At 40.8% G+C, this 23,010-nt stretch overlaps 1 protein-coding gene across 2 annotated transcripts in view; it reads right to left on the bottom strand.

The window, feature by feature from the left end:
• IQCA1 (IQ motif containing with AAA domain 1) overlaps positions 1-23,010 on the bottom strand; it is a 155,990-nt gene that overhangs the window by 120,106 nt on the left and 12,874 nt on the right. For both annotated transcript variants that reach the window (XM_030580167.1, XM_030580166.1), the window contains exons 2-5: positions 19,946-20,273; positions 14,873-14,992; positions 12,415-12,606; positions 10,474-10,545 (exon numbers count right to left, since the gene is read on the bottom strand). In XM_030580167.1, the coding sequence (XP_030436027.1) occupies positions 10,474-10,545; positions 12,415-12,606; positions 14,873-14,992; positions 19,946-20,273 (712 nt within the window). The remainder of the gene's footprint in view (positions 1-10,473; positions 10,546-12,414; positions 12,607-14,872; positions 14,993-19,945; positions 20,274-23,010) is intronic.

Here is a 23,010-nt window from a genome sequence, read left to right on the forward strand (position 1 = left end):
CTAAGAATCCCAGTGTCCTTTATAAACATTAAACACGAGAGTACCCCTTTGCAGTAGGTATTTTGCAACTTTCTAAGTACTTGCCCCTTTACAGTGCCAAAAGGAGAACCCAGGACTTCTATCTCCCAGATCTTGCTCTGACTGTTGACGTTATTCCCTCTTAAACAGTGCCAGAACTTTTCTATCTGCTTGAATTTAAAGAAATTCTAGGATGAGATTCTTTCTTAGATGCTCCTATCAGATCAGTTCCCTATGTTGTTCTCAAAGGCAACCTACATGAGTAGAAATATTGGCCTGTGAAATAACATCAGGCCTGGTACTGTGTAGCTAGACCAGCAAAACTCTACCCTACTGCACCCTGCCCTTATATATTGCCATAATTGTTTCTGTGACTAGACAAGCTTACAGGTACTGTTGTGGTACAACAGAGTGGGTTGTTGGAGGGTGCCTTTCGAAAAGGAGATTCTGGTGGGACCCTCCCTAGAGGTAATTTTATTTGGAATCATTGTTTATGTTTCAAAGTTCTTTCCATCCATGAGTGGAGAGAAGAAAGGTGGAAGGAGAGAGAAGTGGGCGGGTGAGTGGAAAATAGTTGGAGGTGTGAACCGCATGAATGGTGGGGTCTGGGGCTAAGGTTAGATATTTCCCAATGAGCAGAGTGGGGTTCTCTGAGCATAGGGATTTGAGAGGAGAGAGAGAGAGAGAACCACACACACATTTTTTCTGACCTGGGGCAACTCAGTATCTCTCTTTATGAGGACTGTGTGTTAGCATATAGCCTAAACCAGCTGGCTAGGCCCTGGCAGAGCCAGTGGCCAAGTTAGTTCATGAACTGGCAAGAGGTGGACAGCGGGAAATTTCCTACTTTACTAATACAAAGGGCAGCCAGTGACAGGGAGATCGGCTGTGGCTGCTTCTTGCTGCAGAGACTATTCTGTGTTATCTCTTGTTAATTCTTAGGGTACTATTTTATTAGAAAGTAACAATATGTGCCACTTGTACCAAGGAGAGTGTGAGCATCCTCTGTACGTCTTGATAATAAATGAAAGAAAAAAGGGGAAATATTATAAAATTTACTTTCATTAGATGTTATGTATACTCTATACCCATCAATCCAAATTCCTTCCTTTCTTTTCTTAATATTTCCTAAATTAAATTACAGTAATTACTCATGTGAAAATGGTGTACTTAAATAGGGAAAGAGGCAGCTGTTGATATGACATGTTGCTGCTTGATTGTTTCCATCGTGGAGAAAATGGAGCTAACTCAAATATGAAAGACCAGATAAGCAAGAATTACAGAAGAGAAGTGGGAGAGAGATTCTGAAATGAGAAGCAACAGGAGCTAGGATAAATGACTACTGAAGGATTCATGGCAGGCTGATGTGGCACACATGTTATGATTCTGCCCGTGAGTGAAGGCCACGAGGTTTACACATGTAAGAAATACAAGATGACTTCTGTTCTCAAGGAAAATGAGGAGAGTGATGAACTGCAATTTAAAAATCATGTGATGCATCTTTGGCTTTTAGTAAAATGTTACATACATAAAATAGACCTGCTTCACCATTGGGTTACTCCTATTGAAATCAATGGAATTATACTGAGGGGGGAAAAAGGGGGGGGAGGGATAAAGCACAGGGTGAATTAGCCCCAGTAGTATGTCTCAGGATCTTTCAAAATAAATTCAGATTGGCTTAAATATAGAAACTAGCAGAAGGACCACAAAGAATATTCACACAGAGCAATATATCAACTTAGGTCTATGACTAGCAGGGAAAGGGATTGACACATGAGGAAAGGGGTGGAAAGAGCTTGTTATGTACACGTTGGCTAAGCAATAAGTAAAATTGAGACATAATCTATATAAAGTTCATTTAATCTTGGTATCTAAGTACTAATCACAATGATGACACAACAATAAGTTTACCAATAGGTGAAGGATATAAACAATGAAGAAAAGAAATTAGTTGATAGGGTACAACTAAGGATGAAGGGATGAAATAGAAGAAAATTAAAGCTGAACATGAAGGAAAAAACTCCTGGCATCGAGACTTACTAGGTTATGAATAGTCTCCCAAGAGAAGTGTTAGAAACCTCAAAACTTGGGTCAATTAAAAAGAACAGTGTCAACTTAACATTAGTGAATTTAAAAAATAAAAAACAATCACTATAGTTTTATATCAGATACACGATCTTGGTTCCTGAGTTCAACCGCCAGTTTTTTGTGCATTTACAATCATATTTCCCTACTTTCTTTAAAAAGGGTTTTTCTTTTACTCTTGCTTTGTGGAAGACTCAGACAACTAACAAAGGAAAATGACAGACTACACAAGGAAACGGTGCTGAGTGTGTATATAGTATGTTGGTTTTTTATACTAGTTACAAAAATTTACTCTACTTTTAAAACAAAATCTTTAAACAGGATCTCTGACCTTCTCAAATTGAAATGAAATGAAAGGAAAAATGAGCTGAACATTGCCAATGATGGTACATTTGTGAATTCGAGAATAATTTTTCTGCCCTCTTGCTTTACAAAGGAACAAAGCCAGTAAGACGGTACATTACTGGAGCTCTGTTTCTGTGGACCTTAGGCTGTTCTCTTTACACTGACAGTTTCATTTTTTATGTCATCTTAAGTGTCACTTGTTTGAGGTAGTATCAAGAAACCTATTTTCAAAAGTTGGGGCCTACATATGGTTCCTAAATCCCACCCTATAGGTCTCACCGACCTTGGAGATGACGGAGCACCTAGAGAACCCATCAGCCCTGCTGAATTTTCTTTGCATACTGCTTTCAAAGAGGGAGATATTCAGGGAACTACAAAGGAGACATGAGGCATGACCTACACACAGAGTGTCCAAGGATGCTGGGGAAAATAAACATTAACCTGATGGAGGGATTGCCCTGTTTTGGTAGTGGCTGTCCTCCAAGACAACATGACTTCAAACAACCACAGCTACTACAGCATTCAGATGACAATCTTTGAATACTACCAAACAATATTCCAGATCAATATTCCATGGACAGTCCCCAGAATACTGAATGTTTTCATAGATATCATCTATACACTTAATGCATATTAAAAACAAAAGCCAATTTCTTTTCTATGTTGTTTCTCTGAATTCTTTTAATGTGGCTGCTTTTGACTCCTAGGGAGGTATTCTGTAGTCAGACACTAATAAATAGCTTTTCCTTGGGGGCAGAAGCATTTTTCCATCTTAAAGAAATTTCTCTGGCCATGCAAAATTCAAATTTGTTAACTCGCCTTATAAACAGCAACTCATTTAAAAACAAATTACAAATATTAGATGGAGATAGTGAATTCAATAATGCACTATAGCCACATCAGCTATAGAATAATGCATCTTAATGAAGGCTTCCCATGTGAATAAACCATTATATTTACAAGCTTTCCATAGTTAATGACCCAGAACTGGATAACGAAACTCACATTTTTAGTGAGGTCCTTTGTCAGTAAAAGTATACATATTAATAATTGATGTTGCTGTAAAAATAGGACATAATATGAAGCTTCCTGAGTTTGTGGGAAAATAGGACTACATGGTCCATTAACTTAAAATGCTTATCTAATGTTTGATGGGCTTTGTCTTTAAAATCCTTGTTTAAATTAATAAGGCAAAATGGACATTTGTCTAAAAGAATGTTTTTCCAACTCATCAGTCACAAGTACACTGAGCGAGCTGCTTGCTGTTGTGTTCTTTGTGTTTTCTAAAGAGAATTTAGATTTTATGAAAAGACAAAGCCTAACAGTGGAACTTCCCTGAATTTTTCAAGGTAAACCAACATGATGAAAGCTCACCCAATGGTGGGTTTTTTTTTCGCTTGAGGATTCGCTTATACAGACCACCATCTCAAGGTGGAAAAGTCTCATTCTTTATGCTTAGTCAGCTCAACAGCTCTTTCCAGCACAGACTGCTTTGTTGTTCATTATAAAGCACTTAGAGGTATGCAGGCGGGCTGAACATGCTTGAGGCTATAGTTCTGCATCGAGAATGCCCCATGCTGTGTAACTAACTGCTCTTCAATTGTTCCATTAAGATTACATTTAAGAGGGGAAAATAGTCTTAATTTCAGTAAATAAAGACATTTTATTTGATTTCATATTTTAGGACTATGGTGCCTGAAAGGTAACTTTACTTTATTTTTATTATCAGGTATTTTGCTCGGGACACAGTATCTTGGACTCTTTTTGAAGACCTCAAACCCAAACCATACATTTTTGTGGGATTTCTGCTGTATGGATTCTCTTTTGGATAATTTTCTCCAAATTGTTTTCTTTAAACAGAGTTGTGTACAACAAATATCCATTAAACTAGTAACCCTGCAGGACTGAGCCGTGCATCTTATGCAATCCATAGTGAAATCCACACACCAACCCTGGTTTCAAATAGTCCCTGGGAGCCTATACAGCTACTCCACACTTATATTGTTTTATAATACACTTTGGTAGCAGAATATATATTTCTCAGCAGAATATATATTTATGCAGAGCCAGATGCCTTTACTCATATGTACAGTTCCACTGAAGTAAATGAGACTACATGTGTAACTGCTTATTAATTAGAGTAAAGGAGTTCATGATTCAGCCCTCTAGAATTCTGTTCTTTTCTCATGTCGTTATTCTATTGAATTTTAAACTTTGGTTGTCTGGAAATTCTTTTAACAAGTGTCATTGGTTATTTAGGGTTTTTCTATATTTCTCAATATATTTTGTTTGGAGGAATGGAGAATAGATTTTAAACTAGTGTCTTATCTTACTAAGCGTTTGTTCATAGATCTCCAATTTTAGCAAAATACAAATAGTGGTAGCCTTGAAGCACCATATAAATTTATATGACTGAAGTCCCAAATTAGGTACAAAATGGAATCACAAAGCGAAGTGTATTACATTCATTAAAGCTTCCCACTATATGATCCACTCCAATAGCTTTGCCAATTAAAGTCATTGTCACATGCATTCAAACAATGGTATTTATTTGTTGTAGGAGGCCTTGGCAGAAAAATATTGAAAATGACTGAGTTTATATCATGAAACTCACAGTACTTATTAAAAAGATAAAAGGAATATTACATTTGGTGTGGAATTTAAAAAAAACACCTTATTTTTATTCATAATGATGTTATTTTCTACAGTCCTGGTTGTATTTATTTCAGATATTAATCCTGGGCGTGCTGCCAAACTTCTTTTACTAAAGATGATAATGCATGTTTTTGATTGTAAAAGCCAATTGTTTAAATATTAGCACAATTTCATAAAAAGAAGGAGCAACAGCAGAAAATAACGCAGATGACTCTATGTTGCTTTCCAATATCTACAAGTTTGACACTAAACACATTAAAAAATCAGATTAAATCTAGGATAATACTTTTCAGATTTTGCACACATACTATGGGGAAATAATACAACCCCCCCTTTGTGCTGACTTCTCAAACATAACATAGGCTATAAATCAAGCCAAAATAGCATTTTAGATTTAGGTTTAATAAAAACAGACTTTGGGGAACCCTTCAGCTATCCTGTTTATCCACTTCAGGAGCTAGAGAATTATTTTATGCGCTACTTATTTAGAGAGTTTGCAATATTCAATCTAATTATTTATTTAGCTAGAGCCTCCAATGTTTACTCAGAAGGCTATTCTGGGGAATACTGATTTTTTTTTTTGGACTGGCTGAAATGTTATATATTTATTAGGAATTCAAAGGGTAAAACAATGTTTGGAGATTCCAGACTGTTTTCTCAGATAGAAATATAACCCTTTCCCAAGCCAATATGCCTAAATTAGGGTATGTTTAGAAGAGGTAAGGAGGGGAGAACATAGTTATTTACTGAAGAGCACGTAATGTCTTTCATTTGAAAATCCACATGAAAGGAGGAAAAAAATCCTCTAAAGGTATATGGGAAAGCTATGTATTAGCATATATTGTGCTGTAGACTCCCTTTGGATGGGAGCATAAATGATTGTATAAAAGGACACTGTCAAAGTGACCTAGCAGAGCACAACAGTACATATAAATATGTCCATGTCCAACAAATAAGGCCTCAGTCCTGAAAATCACTTAAGCTTGTGAAGTGCTTAACTTCAGTGGGACTGACTTCTTGTGCTTGAAGTTAAAAACGTGTTGAAGAGTTTTCCCAGATTGGGGCCAGCGTGCTCAGCACCCTGCAGGATTGAGACGTTCATTTCATGCAATCCATAGGGAAATCCACACATCAACTCTGGTTTCAAATAGTCCCTGGGTGCCTATTCAGCTACTCCACACTTATATTCTCTATTGACAAGATGCATAGGCTATTGAGCACCAGTTGCTGCTACCAAAGACTGATCAAATTTGCAGCATGGAAGTTTGTTGAGTTTCCAGGGTGTGTACTTTGGCTTTCCTTCCTGCCCTCTCCTTCTCTGACTCCTCCTCTCTTCCCATGGATCAGGCTTGTGTAGAATAAGTCAATTTGCAAATAATCTTTAATAATTTTTATGTTAACAGATTTTCCTGAAAGCTAGCCTGTGTCTTGAGACTACTAAGTACAGGGGGAGCCCAATATATCCTCACTTAAGGATCAGTCCTATTAGGAGATGAGAATCTTCACAGATATGTTGGAGACCCTCAACTCTCGATGACTTTCAGAGACACATAGCGCCTCACAGAATCTGGGCACAGCTCCCATTGATTTCAACGGAAGGCACACCTGTGTTAGCAAAAGAACAGAGTCCAGTTTCATCATTGTGCTTTGCACCACTTTAGTGAAACAAAGCAGCTATAATCACGGGTTAGCCAGCCAGCTAAGCTAGGTTTATGGCTGCTTTGGATCACTGGACCAACACAAACCAATCACAGCACACTGATGAATCTGCTCCCTGGTGACTGAAGTCTTAACACTATGCTATTCTTGAGTTATAGGTAAACAAGAGAAATTAGCTACTAGTTTTAAAAAAATCTGGCCTGTAACTTTAACATGGCTGGAGGAAGAAAATAAAGGTTTCTTCTGGATGAGGCATGTACATTTTCTGGACAATCTAATTATCCTGATTATCATGCCAAAATCAGAGTGGGTTAAACATAGAATTTAGAATGTAATGTTGACTGCTGAATTATCTGTGGAGCTGCTAATACACAGGAATATGAGGAAGACCAGGAAGCAAGTCAGGAGACAGTTATAAAGATATATGTGTTCCCGGTCAGGCCTGCGTCTTTTTACAAATGAAGCAGGTTTTTCAGATCATGATTTATCTGAGATTTAGAAAAACGAGCTGAGGCAATCATGCTGTTTCTGTAATTAAGCTCTAATAAATAAAATAATAACAAGAAGACTTTGTACTAGAGCCAAGAAAAATCTCTGGAACATGGACTTCTACTCTGTCATCAAGTAAAATAAGAAATAGACTCAAACTCAAGAAAACAGACAAAAAGTATGTCTGTCAGCAAGGCGACATAAGCGCTGACAGCAAATTGCACGAGCACTGTTAATTCAGAGGCAGTTAGATGGCTCTTGGATCATCTTCTTTGTGTATATTCTTGTTAGGTCCATATAACTGAATGGCCCAAAAGGCATTATTAATAATTTTTAGTTTTTCAACTCCTTCTGCAAAGCCCCATGTAAATTACAGTGCTTTATAAATAATTTTAAGATAATTTAAAGTGAATGTATATTTCTTCCAGTACGAGTCCTGACTGGTTTATGATGGGCTTAAAATAATAGATGGCCAAGTCTTCTAATTTATCTAAGTCTTAAAGTATTAGAAAAGCAAATTCAGCATGTTTACCCATGAAGACCTGTGATCATTTTTTAGAGGGCTGACATGATCATACATCAAAGGAGCTTGACCTTTGGAGCTCTCTGCAGATTCATCAATGTGAATTGATGCCTATGTCCCACTTGTTTTCTTTAGAGGCCGTAGATGGGAATGTGGCATAAAAAATGCAGGAAAAACACAAATCCGAACTATGAAAGCATTGGAAGACAAAGCAGTTTTCATTTCCCCCATCTCCCTTGATTAGATATTTCATGTCAAATAATGCCTCTGCTGAGTGCAGAATTGCAAACATCAATTCCATTGCTCCTAAAAACCGGTCAGAAAGTGAAGAATCTGGGTGTTGTGTTAGGTTTTAAGCCTTCTTCTCCCCATGAATGTATAGTTTTTCCCATAGGGTACAATAAATTTGCTGTCTTCACACCCATTATCCGTGTGCAGGCCACAGTGAAAAGAGGATTCAGCTGTATACCCAGTCACAGCTGTGACCTCCATTCCTCCGTCATCTTCTAGAGACTAGATTCCTCTCAAGTTACACCTCACTTAGAAACTACTTGCTTATACAATCAGACATAAAAATACAAACGTGTCACAGCACACTAGTACTGAAAAAGTGCTGACTTTCTCATTTTACCATATAATTATAAAATAAATGAAATGGAATATAAATATTGTTCTTAAATTTCAGGGTATAGTATATAGAGCAGTATAAACAAGTCATTGTCTGTATGAAATTTTAGTTTGTACTGATTTTGCTAGTGCTTTTTATGTAGCCTGTTGTAATATTGGGCAAATATCTAGATCAGTTGATGTACCCTCTGGAAGACTTCTGTGTACCCCCAGCCATACGTGTACCCCTCGTTGAGAACCACTGGCTTAGGGCACTGGTTTTCAACAGGGGTCTGCGGTCTCCTGGGGGGCCATGAGAAGTTTCAGGGGGTCCACCAAGCATGGCCTGAATTAGACTTTCTATGGTCCAAGGCAGGAAGCTAAAGCTCCACTGCACAAGACTGCAGCCTCGGACCCTGTGCCCCACCACCTGGGGCTGAAGTCAAAGCCTGAGCAACTTAGCTTCACAATGCCCCTTGTGGCGTGCGCCCCTCACAACTGCCCTGCTTGCTACCCCTCAGTGCCAGCCCTGGCTTTTATATGCAGAAAAACAGTTGTGACACAGCTGGGGCATGCAGTTTTTATAGCGTGTATGTGTCGGGGGGGGGGGGGGAGAGGCCCTCTGAAAGGAAAAGGTTGAGAACCAATGGCTTAGGGCAATTCAGATTCTTTCAGTAGGTTAGGTTTTGAAGAACATTCTTAAGTAACACTCTTTTTCTGTATGTTTTTGGGAGTAGAATTAGTTTTCATAAAGCAATGACCTGGCTAAGTATAATTTCACTGTTGGATAAGAAAATTGTCCAACCTATGTTTTGGGGGAAGCAGAAGGTATGTTTCAAAGATGGATTGATTTTTTATTTTTTAAAATAATATTTTAATAGCTCTCGAATACAAAAGTCATGCATACATCTAACAAAATACATGATGAGAATGAACATTACTGTAAGAGCAGTACTGTAGAAGGCTGCTATTTGAACACAGTACCAACAGCGCATTGTTGTAGTAGATAAGGGGACCTGGAGGGTGTGGCACCTATACTGTGTCATATCACATAAATACTACAGAGTGGAGAGGGCCAGGACAAATGCATTTGAGGGAACAGATGACAGCTGGAAAGATATGGGGAGAGGCCTCTCCCAGCTAGCTGCTGGCAGCACTATAATTTATTCCACACTTACATTCGGCACCGAAAAGATGCATAGGCTACTGGGCACCGGTTGTTGCTTCTAAGGACAGATCAAATTTGCAATATGGAATTTTGTTGAGTTTCCAGGGAATGAAGGGAATGGCTTTCCTTCCTGCCCTCTCCTTCTCTGACTCTTCCCATCTGCCCACAGACCAGACTTATGTAGAATAAGATGCTGCTTCCAGCTGCTTGGAGAAGCTCGATAGCAGAGGCATGGAGAGGTTGAGTGAAACATATACCTTCCTATTCCTGCAGGGAGGAGATGGTTTACCTTCCCTGATTATGGGAGAGGGAGAAACTCACCTAGGCTTTCCTTCTATTCTCCACCACTCCTGGTCTAAAAGACCACTGTGTATGTCTATTTTCCTCTTTTGACTCCCCATTCCAGGTGCTCTGAGGCGCTGTTTTGCCTCTTCTCCCCTACGTGGGCCTAGGGGATATATTTATTTGGCAACTTTTTACTCCTCTCCCGAACCACACACACAATGGGAGTGGGCCTGCAAAATGGTGTGTGGAGAAGACTTGACAGGTTCAACTCTGTTTCAGGAATAAAACATCTTGAGTCCTGACGCATTATCAACAGAAGACCGACTAATGTGAGTACCTTGCTCTGCCACGCCTGGCTCATATTCCCCAAATCCTGGAGCAAAGTCTGTCTGTTTCCACATCTGCAGTAGATATGGCACTAATGTATATCACAAGAGTTTATAGCAGAAGTGAGACTGTCCTACTGCCACATCATCAGTCATTTCATGAGTTCTTTGGTCTTAAAGACCTCTTTAAAATAGGTGGAGAGTTTTAGAAAATGAATTGCTTGTTTTTCCCTACTGTTAAATTACAATAATCCAAAGGGAAAACAGAATACAATCTTGAATGCACTTCATTTTCTTTGGGAAGCAAAACTTACCATCCCCAGAAATATCATTTCCTCTTCTCTCATTTTCACTGTTTTCTTCCATTGGGTAAATCCACGCCAAACCTGAATTGTAAACATGACTCTAATGAGATAAATGGGCCTTGTTACTGCTTCCTTTACTGCAGCAGGCACAGGAAAAAACAAATAGAGGAAGGAAAACCAGAATATACAATTGAAGCAATTACTCCTGAACAGGTTGCCATCTGCGGTATTATTTTAAACAAATTCTGAAGTCTGCTCTTCCCCCTCCTCCCAGCACATGTTAAAAGCATAATTGTTGAAAGCTTGTTTAGATCTAGGGTCCATTCCTGCTCTCACTGAGCTCTGTGATCCTGTCAACACACAGGAGTATTCACCATGTGGATCCTAGCTAGCAATGGCCTGCCTCTCAACCCCACACTGACTACACTGTCTCAGTTTTTGCAGGGTTGCTTTTTTCTATTTGGGGACAAACTCTCTTTTGTTCCAGAGAGAGCAGCAAGTTTTACTCCTCAAACACATGAATCCCCAATGATACACTTGGATCTTGGGGTGCGGATCAGAGAGGACAGGTTGGGCCACTGAAATCAGAGGACTGCCCCGGCAGGACTGTTCCCTTCAAAATAAATGATGGTCACATTACCACCACCCTATACCGAAAACCTACCGACTGCTACGCCTACCTTCATGCCTCCAGCTTCCATCCCGGGCACATCACATGATCCATTGTCTACAGTCAAGCACTGAGGTACAACTGCATCTGCTCTAACCCCTCAGACAGAGACCAATACCTACAAAATCTCCACCAAACATTCTCAAAACTACAGTACCCACACGAGGAAATAAGGAAACAGATCAACAGAGCCAGACGTGTACCCAGAAGCCTCCTACTGCAAGACAAACCCAAGAAAGAAACCAACAGGACTCCACTGGCCATCACATACAATCCCCAGCTAAAACCCCTCCAACGCATCATCAGGGATCTACAACCCATCCTGGACAATGACCCCACACTTTCACAGGCCTTGGGTGGCAGGCCATTCCTTGCCCACAGACAACCTGCCAACCTGAAGCATATTCTCACCAGTAACTGCACACCGCACCATAGAAACTCTAGCTCAGGAACCAATCCATGCAACAAACCTCGATGCCAACTCTGCCCACATATCTACACCAGCAACACCATCACAGGACCTAACCATCACCGGTTCATTCACCTGCACGTCCACCAATGTAATATGCCATCATATGCCAGCAATGCCCCTCTGCTATGTACTTCGGCCAAACTGGACAGTCTTTACGGAAAAGGATAAATGGATACAAATCAGATATTAGGAATGGCAATATAAAAAAACCTGTAGGAGAACACTTCAACCTCCCTGGCCACACTATAGCAGACCTCAAGGTAGCCATCCTGCAGTAAAAAAACTTCAGGACCAGACTTCAAAGAGAAACTGCTGAGCGTCAGTTCATCTGCAAATTTGACACCATCAGTTTAGGATTAAACAAAGACTGTGAATGGCTTGCCAACTACAGAACCAGTTTCTCCTCCCTTGGTTTTCACACCTCAGCTGCTAGAACAGGGCCTCATCCTCCCTGATTGAACTAACCTCATGATCTCTAGTTTGCTTGCATATATATATATACCTGCCCCTGGAAATTTCCACTACATGCATTTGACGAAGTGGGTATTCACCCACGAAAGCTCATGCTCCAAAACGTCTGTTAGTCTATAAGGTGCCACAGAATTCTTTGCGGCCCCTTTAGTTTCATTTCTAGTGCCCAATCTTGTTTGGAATGGCCCACGTGATGGGGTTCCAACTAGCTACACAATTAGGCTAATGCCAGTTCAGAATGTTCTGTATCACGAGGTTCATTTCTTCTCAAGCTGCTTTTGTGAACAAAAAGCATTGACAATTCTTCCAGCGCTGTTCTGACAGAAACAAAACTCACCTTTTGAATATGAAGTGCAGCAGCATCCAAATTTGGACCTTTTACTCCCTGAAGTCTGGCTTGTCTTTCTCTCTTTTCTTCCAGGTAGATTTGCTTCATGAATGTAGCCCTTAGGCGACCCTGCCGAGCCCTCTCCGAAATCTGGATTACTCTAATGACTTCCTCTAGAGGAAACGGCTTTACATATTTCTTCTGTGGTACGGTGAAAAACAAACAGATAAATGTTATCAGAACATGTAGATCATCAAAGTTATTTTCTTGAATCATTTTGAAAATTCAGATGTGTCTTTTGTTAACTCTATGTTAGTTGGAAAATTGAATAACTAATAATATCTTAGTGGAATCCATCCAAGACAAAGGTAGCCCCAACGCAGAAAGGGTGAAACCCATATCTCAGGACCACTTAATTTTACTTTTGACAGTTTGGCATTTTGATCATTGTACCAGGATCTTAATTTTAACCTGGAAAGCATTTTAAGGAGAAAGTGAACCAGACATGCCACTTCTATAATCATCACACCCTTTGATAAGGTTCAATTTTGAGGGGGCAAGGAGTTCCTGATGACATAGGGGTAAAAAGTAAGAATCATTCTTACTGTAGTTTATGTAACAAAGAACTTATAATTTTTATTTTGTTTGAGAAGTAAGCCTAAATATCAGTATGGCTAAATTCTATTAAACTAATAGACCTCTCTAGCTTCTTCTTATTTTCCTCCTAAATTCTGGAGCTAGGGGCTTCTGGATATGCCCATGAGGTTTAGAGTTCACCTGCCAGAAAGGCAGAATCTCTTTTCCTCTCCTGTTATTGACACCCTTAATTGGATACAGTTCTGTATACAAATATTGAACTGAGCTCAATGTACTAAATTTTAAACTTGGTTTTCCCTACAAGGAAAAATACACAATCTATGAATACACAAGAATGATATCTATAAAAGTCCCCTGCTGAGCTATTTAATTTTTAATGCATGCTCTGGAACAGTTTTTTGTTACATGCATATGGGAATACAGAAGCCTGTTAGCAGACAGCTAGAATTTCCTGAATGTATATGGTTCACTATGATGCATACGGAAGTGCAGAAGACTCAACAACAACCTCAGTGCCTGTAGTTAAGCATAGGAAATCAGTAGACAGAATTAACTGGAAGTAGAGCACAGAGCACATATACAAACTGTGTTAATAAAAAAGATTATTTATTCAGCTTTACATGCCTCACATGGTGGTAGCATGTCAAGAAAGAACTGTCCTACAGTTACACTAGAGTACAAATGTGTAAAGTCCTCACTGACATGTAATCTGGCTCCACACTGGGCAGATTCATCCTTAATAGGTCACTCCTGGTGAGGAAAGTGGGCAGAGCACAGGTGGGCAAACACACTTTTAGATGTGAATGGATTGAGACTAAGGCTCTGCATATGAACATTTTTGTTAGCTCATTATGAAATGCACAGGAGCCCTCGCTCAACTCCTTATTTTCACTGTCCAGATTAGTTCAACCACAAATTATTGGTGTTGATAGTCTCACGTATGTAGTAAGGAAGAATAATTTCCTCCACCACAGGGTGAAATTCTATGGCCTGGCTGTTGTAGGAACTCAGATTACATTATCATAGTGATCTCTTATGGCCATAAAGTCTATGAATCTAAGCTAGCCAGACATGCGTGCACACCTGTGCACTTTAGAAGGGAGAAAAGCTTCCAAAGAGTACTGCACATATACAGCAAAGTCAGAGTCTTAACTCCTTCTGCTCAAAAACAGTTTTCAGCAGACTGTTCAAAGACACTTCTCCTCTCTAAGGATTATCTCGATGCCAAATTCCAGTTTTCTTCTCCTAGCTATTGCAGCTGCATAGATGTACAGAAAAGATCACAGCATTTTTTCAGAATATTATCAACAATTGAAAATGGGAGGTTAGAATGCTAATACTTTGAGTAGGGGATTGGACTAGATGACCTCCTGAGGTCCCTTCCAACCCTGATATTCTATGATACTTATGCAATCTTAACTGTGATTTCTGTTCTTGTTATGGACCCTGACTCAGCACAGTACTTAAGCATGTACCTAAGCTGAAATCAGTGGGACTACTTGCGCAATAAAAGTTAGCCACATGCTTAAGTACCCTGCTGAACTGGGGCCATAATGCTGCCCTTCTATTACTTTCACAGGATAAAATGAAGACAGATTATTTTGCAGAGTTACCATTGTTAATATTGCTCAGATTGAAGACATTCATTCCTGGTAGAAATGTACATTACAGCTCTTTCCAGTTGTGATTCACCTGTCAATGCAGTTTGATTAAATATATACTACAAAAATATTTCTCACTTCAATGTTTCATTATAGATTGGTATGGGGAAAATGTATCTGCTTCACTCATATGTGTGAAAACATGTTCAGTTACAAGATAAAAGGGTAGGCAGATGACTGGATAATTACAGTGCCCCTGGTATACTAACCGGTTTGATGTCTTGCAATCCAGAATTCATTAAAATCTGAGCAAGGATTTTCTCCCTCTCTCTCAGCACCTTCACCTTCTCCTTAATGAAATACCTTGGGATAGGGATTTCTATGTGTTCCTAGGGGAGAGAAATATTCATGGGACACTGTTAGAGCTGTATTTAAAACCATGTTGCTTATTACCTTAACACCTTTCCTTTACAGATTAATTAAGTTGGCCTAAAGATTCTTGAACTTCCAGGAGTGTTGTGTGACTTGACCTATGTAACAGCTGCTGTGCTATTACTTTGCAATTACTCAAGGTCTAAATCAACAACAAAAAATCAATCCAGTTTCTGAATCATCCCCACCTGGTTTCATACAGGTTTCCACAGAATTTTTTTTAAATTGTGCAATTACAAATAAAAAAATTAGCAACTATTTTGAACATTTCAGAGTTTGCTGGTATATAAAAATGTACAGGCAGTGATTTCCTCTGAATTTAATAACCTCATTAGTATGATCCTCCCACATTATTTAATCAACATCTTGGAAAACAAATCAACTGTATTGCATTGTTATTATTACAAGGAATTAAGACTAGATTAATTATCTAGCCTCTTCAGTATTTCTAAGGTGGCTATCCTTGTTGTATCTAATCACCTCTCAGAATCAAGAATGATTGGAAATGTCTAGCCAAGAGTCTGCCTTTACTCACTTGTATCATAAGCAGGGGTGGCTGTAGGCATGCCTGTGGGAGGTCTGCCGAAGCCGCGGGACCAGCGGACCCTTCGCAGGCAAGCAGCGCTGGCAGAGCATCCCCCATGGCTTGCCGCCCTAAACACGTGCTTGGTGTGCTGGGGCCTGGAGCTGCCTCTGATCATAAGATGAGTATGTGAGCATGAGATGGTCAAGTTCAGGATCCTGACACAAGAAAGAAAGGAGAACAGCAGAATATGGACCCTGGACTTCAGAAAAGCAGACTTTGACTCCATCAGGGAACTGATGGGCAGTATCCCCTGGGAGAATAACATGAGGGGGAAAGCAGTCCAGGAGAGCTGGCTGTATTTTAAAGAATCCTTGTTGGGGTTGCAGGAACAAACCATCCCGATGTGTAGAAAGAATAGTAAATATGACAGGCGACCAGCTTGGCTTAACAGTGAAATCCTTGCTGATCTTAGACACAAAAAAGAAGCTTACAAGAAGTGGAAGATTGGACAAATGACCAGAGAGGAGTATAAAAATATTGCTCAGGCATGCAGGAGTGATCTCAGAAAGGCCAAATCACAGTTGGAGTTGCAGCTAGCAAGAGATGTTAAGAGTAACAAGAAGGGTTTCTTCAGGTATGTTAGCAACAAGAAGAAAGTCAAAGAAAGTGTGGGCCCCTTACTGAATGAGGGAGGCAACCTAGTGACAGAGGATGTAGAAAAAGCTAATGTATTCAATATCTTTTTTTGCCTCTATCTTCACAAACAAGGTCAGCTCCCAGACTGCTGCACTAGGCAGCACAGCATTGGGAGGAGGTGACCAGCCTTCTGTGGAGAAAGAAGTGGTTCGGGACTATTTAGAAAAGCTGGATGAGCACAAGTCCATGGGGCCGGATGCGCTACTTCTGAGGGTGCTAAAGGAGCTGGTGGATGTGATTGCGGAGCTATTGGCCATTATCTTTCAAAACTCCTGGCGATTGGGGGAGGTCCTAGATGACTGGAAAGTGGCTAATGTAGTGCCCATCTTTAAAAAAGGGAAGAAGGAGGATCCGGGGAACTACAGGCCAGTCAGCCTCACCTCAGTCCCTGGAAAAATCATGGAGTAGGTCCTCAAGGAATCAATCCTGAAGCACTTAGAGGAGAGGAAAGTGTTCAGGAACAGACAGCATAGAGTCACCAAGGGCACGTCATAACCTTCTATGACGAGATAACTGGCTCTGTGGATGACGAGAAAGCAGTGGATATGTTATTATTTAGCAAAACTTTTGATACAGTCTCCCACAATATTCTTGCCAGCAAGTTAAAGAAGTATGGGCTGGATGAATGGACTATAAGGTGGATAGAAAGCTGGCTAGATCATCGGGTTCAGCGGGTAGTGATCAAAGGCTCCATGTCTAGTTGGCAGCCGATATCAAGCGGAGTGCCCTAAGGGTTGGTCCTGCGGCTGGTTTTGTTTAGTGTCTTCATTAATGATCTGGAGGATTGTGTGGACTGCACTCTCAGCAAGTTTGCAGATAACACTAAACTGGGAGGAGTGGTAGATATGCTGGAGGGTAGGGATAGGATACAGAGGGACCTAGACAAGTTAGAGGACTGGGCCAAAATAAATCTGATGAGGTTCAACAAGGACAAGTGCAGAGTCCTGCACTTTGGACGGAAGAATCCCATGCACTGTTAGAGACTAGAGACCGAATGGCTAGGAAGCAGTTCTGAAGAATAGGACCTAGGGGTTACAGTGGAGGAGATGCTGGATATGAGTTGACAGTGTGCCCTTGTTACCAAGAAGGCTAACTGTAATTTGGACTTTATCAGTAGGGGCATTGCCAGCAGATCGAGGGACGTGATCATTCCCCTCTATTTGACATTGATGAGGCCTCATCTGGAGTACTGTGTTCCGTTTTGGGCCTCATGCTATAAAAAGGATGTGGAAAAATTGGAAAGAGTCCAGCGGAGGGGAACAAAACATGACTTATGAGGAGAGGCTGAGGGAACTGGGATTGTTTAGTCTGCAGAAGAGAAGAATGAGGGGGGATTTGATAGCTGCTTTCAACTACCTGAAAGGGGGTTCCAAAGAGGATGGATCTAGACTGTTCTCAGTGATACCAGATGACAGAACAAGGAGTAATGGTCTCAAGTTGCAGTGGGGGAAGTTTAGGTTGGATATTAGGAAAAACTTTTTCACTAGGAGGGTGGTGGAGCACTGGAATGGGTTACCTAGGGAGGTGGTGGAATCTCCTTCCTTAGAGGTTTTTAAGGTCAGGCTTGAGAATGCCCTGGCTGGGATGATTTAGTTGTGGATTGGTCCTGCTTTGAGCAGGGGGTTGGACTAGATGACCTCCTGAGGTCCCTTCCAACCCTGATATTCTATGATTCTACGATTCGATGATAAAAATCACAACTGTCTCACATTTCCATTGCTTGTTTTCTTACAGTATTACTCCCTGATGCAGAGAAGTGAAAGAAGAGGGCTTCTTTGAGAGACATGCAGAGAAAGAAGAAGCCCCAAAAGATCTATGAATTAGTAGAAGCCAAGGCACTACTGAGTAGCACAATTGATTGTTAGAACATTGCTTATGAATAGAGGCAATTCTTCCAAGAGTAAGCTATCACTAGCACTCCATAATGGCAAGTACAACTTATTCTTGAATATGTATTCTGCTGGTCAAAATAGTTCTCTGCTATGAATAAAATAGCAGAAAGATGGTTGATTGAAATAAGTGGCAATCACTGTACTATACACATTTATAAGTCAAAATCAGTTAAAAGCCGCAATACGTTTCATTTCTAAAAACTGAAGAACTAATTTTATAATATATTAAGATACCACTAGGCAATTTCTTTCACATTATAACCAGGATCCAGGAAATAGTAATTATTTAAACAATAACTTTGTTTACTTTTTCATTAGAGAAGCTGTTACCTACAGTACCCAACTTTGACAACAGGTAGAGTTGTCAGAAACAAAAGGAATTATCAGTCAAATCACCATTATTTCTCATCTGTTTTTTAATACCCTCGACCTTCAAGGATCCATATTATCGCCATACAGTAGAACCTCAGAGATACGAGCACTAGAGTTATGGACTGACCGACACCATGTGAAACCAGAAGTAACCAATCAGGCAGCAGCAGAGACACAAAACAACACAAAAAAGTAAGTACTGTATTGTGCCTGTATTGCTTCTTAAAGGTAGGCACATCTGGGCTGCAGAACAGGAGCAGCACTGGGGGGTCTGCGCAGCTTTTACCCCTCTCCTCCTCACCGGGTGGAGGGTGCATTGTTTTTACCCCCAGCCTCCCAGCTGGCAGTGGGACATGCTGTTTTCACCCCCGCCCCCGCCTAGAGGGGAACACGCTTGCAAATTCATGCTGGGGTTGAGTAGGGAACTGAATCCTGGCCTGGCGTGTTAGCTGCTGGATCTCGAGCTGCGCTTTGTTCAGAGTTACGAACATTTCAGCGTTATGGACAACCTCCATTCCCAAGGTGTCCATAACTTTGAGGTTCTACTATATTTACTAGGGTTGAGGTTTAGTTGGAATGTCCTTCAGACAGCTGCTCCTAAATTGGATAGAAGGGTTATTACAAGGCAATCCTTTTCCCTAGACACTGAATGTGGTCCCAGCCCCTTCCTGCCTTGCAATGAGAGGGCAGACTAAAGTTTCTCAGGTTGCAATGTGGAGAACTAACCATGGGGCCAGTCTATTCCCCACCTAGTTTTATTTGTAACCTCTGAGAGAGTCATGAGGTCAAACTGATTCACCTTGATGCAAAAGGCAAATGAAACTGCAGTCTGATATTGGCTGTGGCTTGGTCCTGAGTGGACCATCCTATGTGATCCTACAGTAAAATCAGGGTGGATTTGCAATGCTACCATTATTAACATAGAAGCTGACTTATTCTAGCATGAGTTCACTTTAGGACCAAGTAGAACAAGTCAGACATAAAGGAGATCACCTTTATTAAAAACTATACATCTTTGGCAGCATTACAGACATACTGAAATATAACATCTTGATCAAACTGACCCATTTTTAAAAGCTTGCTCCGGTGTGAAAGGCTCACTGTAGAATATATTCTGTATAGTTATTTTTAACACAAATACCATAAATAGTGACTATGCAGTAAACTAGTGAGCATATACTAGGCCAACTTCTCTGCTGATGTAAATTGGGGCAGTATCATTGAAATAAATGGTGCTCTGCCAATTTACACCAACAGAGAATTTAGCCCAGTACAGTTAAATAGTATTGACTTTCTGGTAAATACTAGGCTAGATACTCAGATAGAGTAAATCAGCATAGATTCAGTGACATCAACAGATTTACATTAGACTATAGAATATATAAAATATATTCCTAACTTGTTTATGATAAAAGTATACCTACAGGGGACAGCTTAAGATCTTGCAGGATATCATCAAAGTAATGAAACTCTGAGTTCTCCAGCTCCACCATTTCATTCTTCAGCTCCAGGATACGGCCCATCACTCCCTCCAGCACTTGCCGAATCACTAATCGTTTTTGTGGGTGAACGATCTGGTCATAGACAGTCTCCAAGTTACAGAAAATTTGCACATATTTGATGTAGAAGGTGGCTAAAGTCTGGAACACTGTTATGCGATCCTTCTGTGGCTTTAGGGACTTATCTTCTATCTCCCTCTGGAGCAGACCGTTGAGGGCTTCTTGGGCTTCTGCCCACATCTTATTATAAGTGCTAATTGAAAGGAGAAAAGAATATCTTAGCTGCAGATATAAGCATTGATTAGCACACAAGTGCATGCACAGTTACTGAGTGTCTCCAAGACTCCAGAAGAATGGATATATCGCAAATGCAAGCACTGAAGTGCATTTTAATTCCAAAAAGATTTTAAAAACTTGGCTAACATGTATTTTAAAGCAGAGTTTATGTATTTTATTAGGGTTGGTCCCTTCCAATCCTAATAATCTATGATTCTATGATTACTTAATTAAACTATAGCTCTTTTTTATTGTCTCTGCTTGTAAAGCAGGTTTGGAAATAGGAGTTTTAAAATTATGCTTTAATAACATAAAAAAGTTAGAAATTGTTGGAGTTCATCACAAAATATAGTTGTAACGACAGCCCCTGTCGAGCAACAAGCTCTGCATAGGCAGATCCCTGTGCCTATGTGAAACCCCACTGAAGGCAATGCGGGATCAGAACCTATGGCATGTACGTCAGGCGTCACAACCCTTATTGCATGATTCAATGTCCAGTGGTTGCAATTTAAAAAAATAAAATGTTAGGCTCCCTTTTTATTCTCCTGCCAGGAACTGGCCAGCAGTAGCATCAAAAAGGAGTTTAAAGGTTACAATGATGGTGATGTTTTTTTCATTGGCACTATGATGCAAAATGTGGACATAGAAGTTATATCACCTGCATCTTGGAAATTGTCGGTTCTGCAAGGAATTGCTGGTATTTCCACAGGCTGTGACAATAACAGCAGGCTTCTTTTACAATCCAGCCTTACCAGGATAGCTGCAACAGCGATGATTGTGGGGGTGTAGCGGAGTGGTCACCCACTCTAGTCTTAAAGGGCTTAAAACAGCCCTGAAGAGGGCAATGGCTGGGAGCAAGCAGTCCCCAGGCTGAGTGGGGAAGCAGCCTCAGCTGACCCTTATAAGATGGCAGTGGGCTAGAAGCACACTCTCTTTCTCTCTCTCTAGCCTTTGGAGAGGGAGGGACTAGGCTGCCTGGGGAGCTGAGGAAGGTACCGAGGGTGGAGCAGTGCTGGGGAAGGGCCAGGGAGCTGGGGACCTCCAGTCTAGCAGAACCTCAGGCTGCAGGCTGAAGTAAGGGCCCACTAGGCTGCAAAGGGGCAGCTCTGCTATAGGTAGAGGCAGCAGGTCCAAACCCAGCCTTGCCTATGATGAGTGGCTTATACTGCAGTCTGCCTCATGGGACGGGGCTAGTTGGTGACTAGCAGTAGCCTACGACTTAGGTGAGGCATGGATCGTGGGTGGGGGGTTCCCCGGGAGGGATGACCCTGAAACTGTGGGGTGTACTGCCAGAGGGCACTCTGATGGCTGGAGAGCTAATTCCCAGAAGGTACCAGCAGGAGGCGCTGCAGGGGTGAGTCTGTACGGTTACAGGGGGGATCAAGGAAGGTAGTGTGGCCTAGAAGATAAGTGTGTGAGTTCTAGTCCCAACTCTGCCACTGGCCTACTGGGTGACCTTGGGCAAGTTACTTCACCTCACCATGCGTCAATTTCCCTATCTGTAAAATGGGCATAATGATACTCACTTCCCTTTGAAAAGTGCTTTGGGTTCTACTAATGAAAATTCTATATCAGCACTAGTTTTTTTTTTCTTTGTACAGTGGCAACATACAGTATATTGGAACATAGGAATGGTTAAAAAGGTATTTTAAAAAGAGCACTCAGTCTCACAGCCATGCTGAAAATCCTGAACTAAGAAAGGAACTGCCATGTAAAAAGGGTTGGAACTCTGCTTTCACTGTTCAGCCTCAGTCTCTCAAATACTGATGCATGACAACTAGTAAGGTAGGAAAATAATGTGAGAAAGGACCTCAGATGACAGAATGTATAGTTTTGTGCTTAAGACCATGGGCTGGGACTCAGGATATGCATCAGTTCCTGGCTCTGTCATAGACTTTCTGTGTGACATCGGTCAAGTTACTTAAGCTCTCTGTGCTTCAGTTCCCAATATGCAAAATGGGGTTAATAATACTGTTTTTATCTGTCTTGTTTACACTGTGTTTCTTTCAGGGCAGAGGCTGCCTCTCACTATGTGGATGGGGCCTCTGAGTTACTGTAATACAAATACCTTACCGATTTAAACCTTGTTGTTTAAGGAGAAGAGGCAATTTAAAAAAAACAGATCTGATGCCCTCAGAATTCTGAGGAGATTTGTATCTAACGCTGAAAGTGCAGCTTTACTTCATCCAAAACCTAAAGCAAGCACCCTGGCTAGAAAACCTAGAAGGATGGAGTTCTCTGCTCCCTCTGTTGGGGAGAAGTGGAAAATCCAGCTCTGGCTAACTTTATTTACATGAATTGTAATATTGTTTACTCATAATTCCACCTTTTGAGTTTTTGTTCTTTTGGTTGGAAATGTTTGCTTTCATTCGTAAAGGTGATAATAGGTTGTTGCTGGTACTGTGCTCATGAAAGGACATAGAACTGTGCAAGATATGCCAGGGGTGAGGAATCACCCTGACTGAACAAGAAACAGACTTTGGTTGGATAACAAAGCTTGGCCTCAAAAAAGAAATAGCAAGTTTTGTCTTGAAGAACTATGATCTAGAGAATAGGGATTTTATCCTAGGGTCCAGTTCTGCTCTGTGTTCCCTATGTGGTGGTTCCCTAACCTCAGTGAAAAACTCCATAGAGAGGTCTGTCTGTGTCAGTAATGATGGAGAAGTAGAGCTGGCTCTGTGCAAAGGCCTCACTACCAGCAGTGGAGTAGAGTT

This window comes from Gopherus evgoodei, chromosome 11, assembly GCF_007399415.2.
Source record: "Gopherus evgoodei ecotype Sinaloan lineage chromosome 11, rGopEvg1_v1.p, whole genome shotgun sequence".
NCBI lineage: Eukaryota > Metazoa > Chordata > Testudines > Testudinidae > Gopherus > Gopherus evgoodei.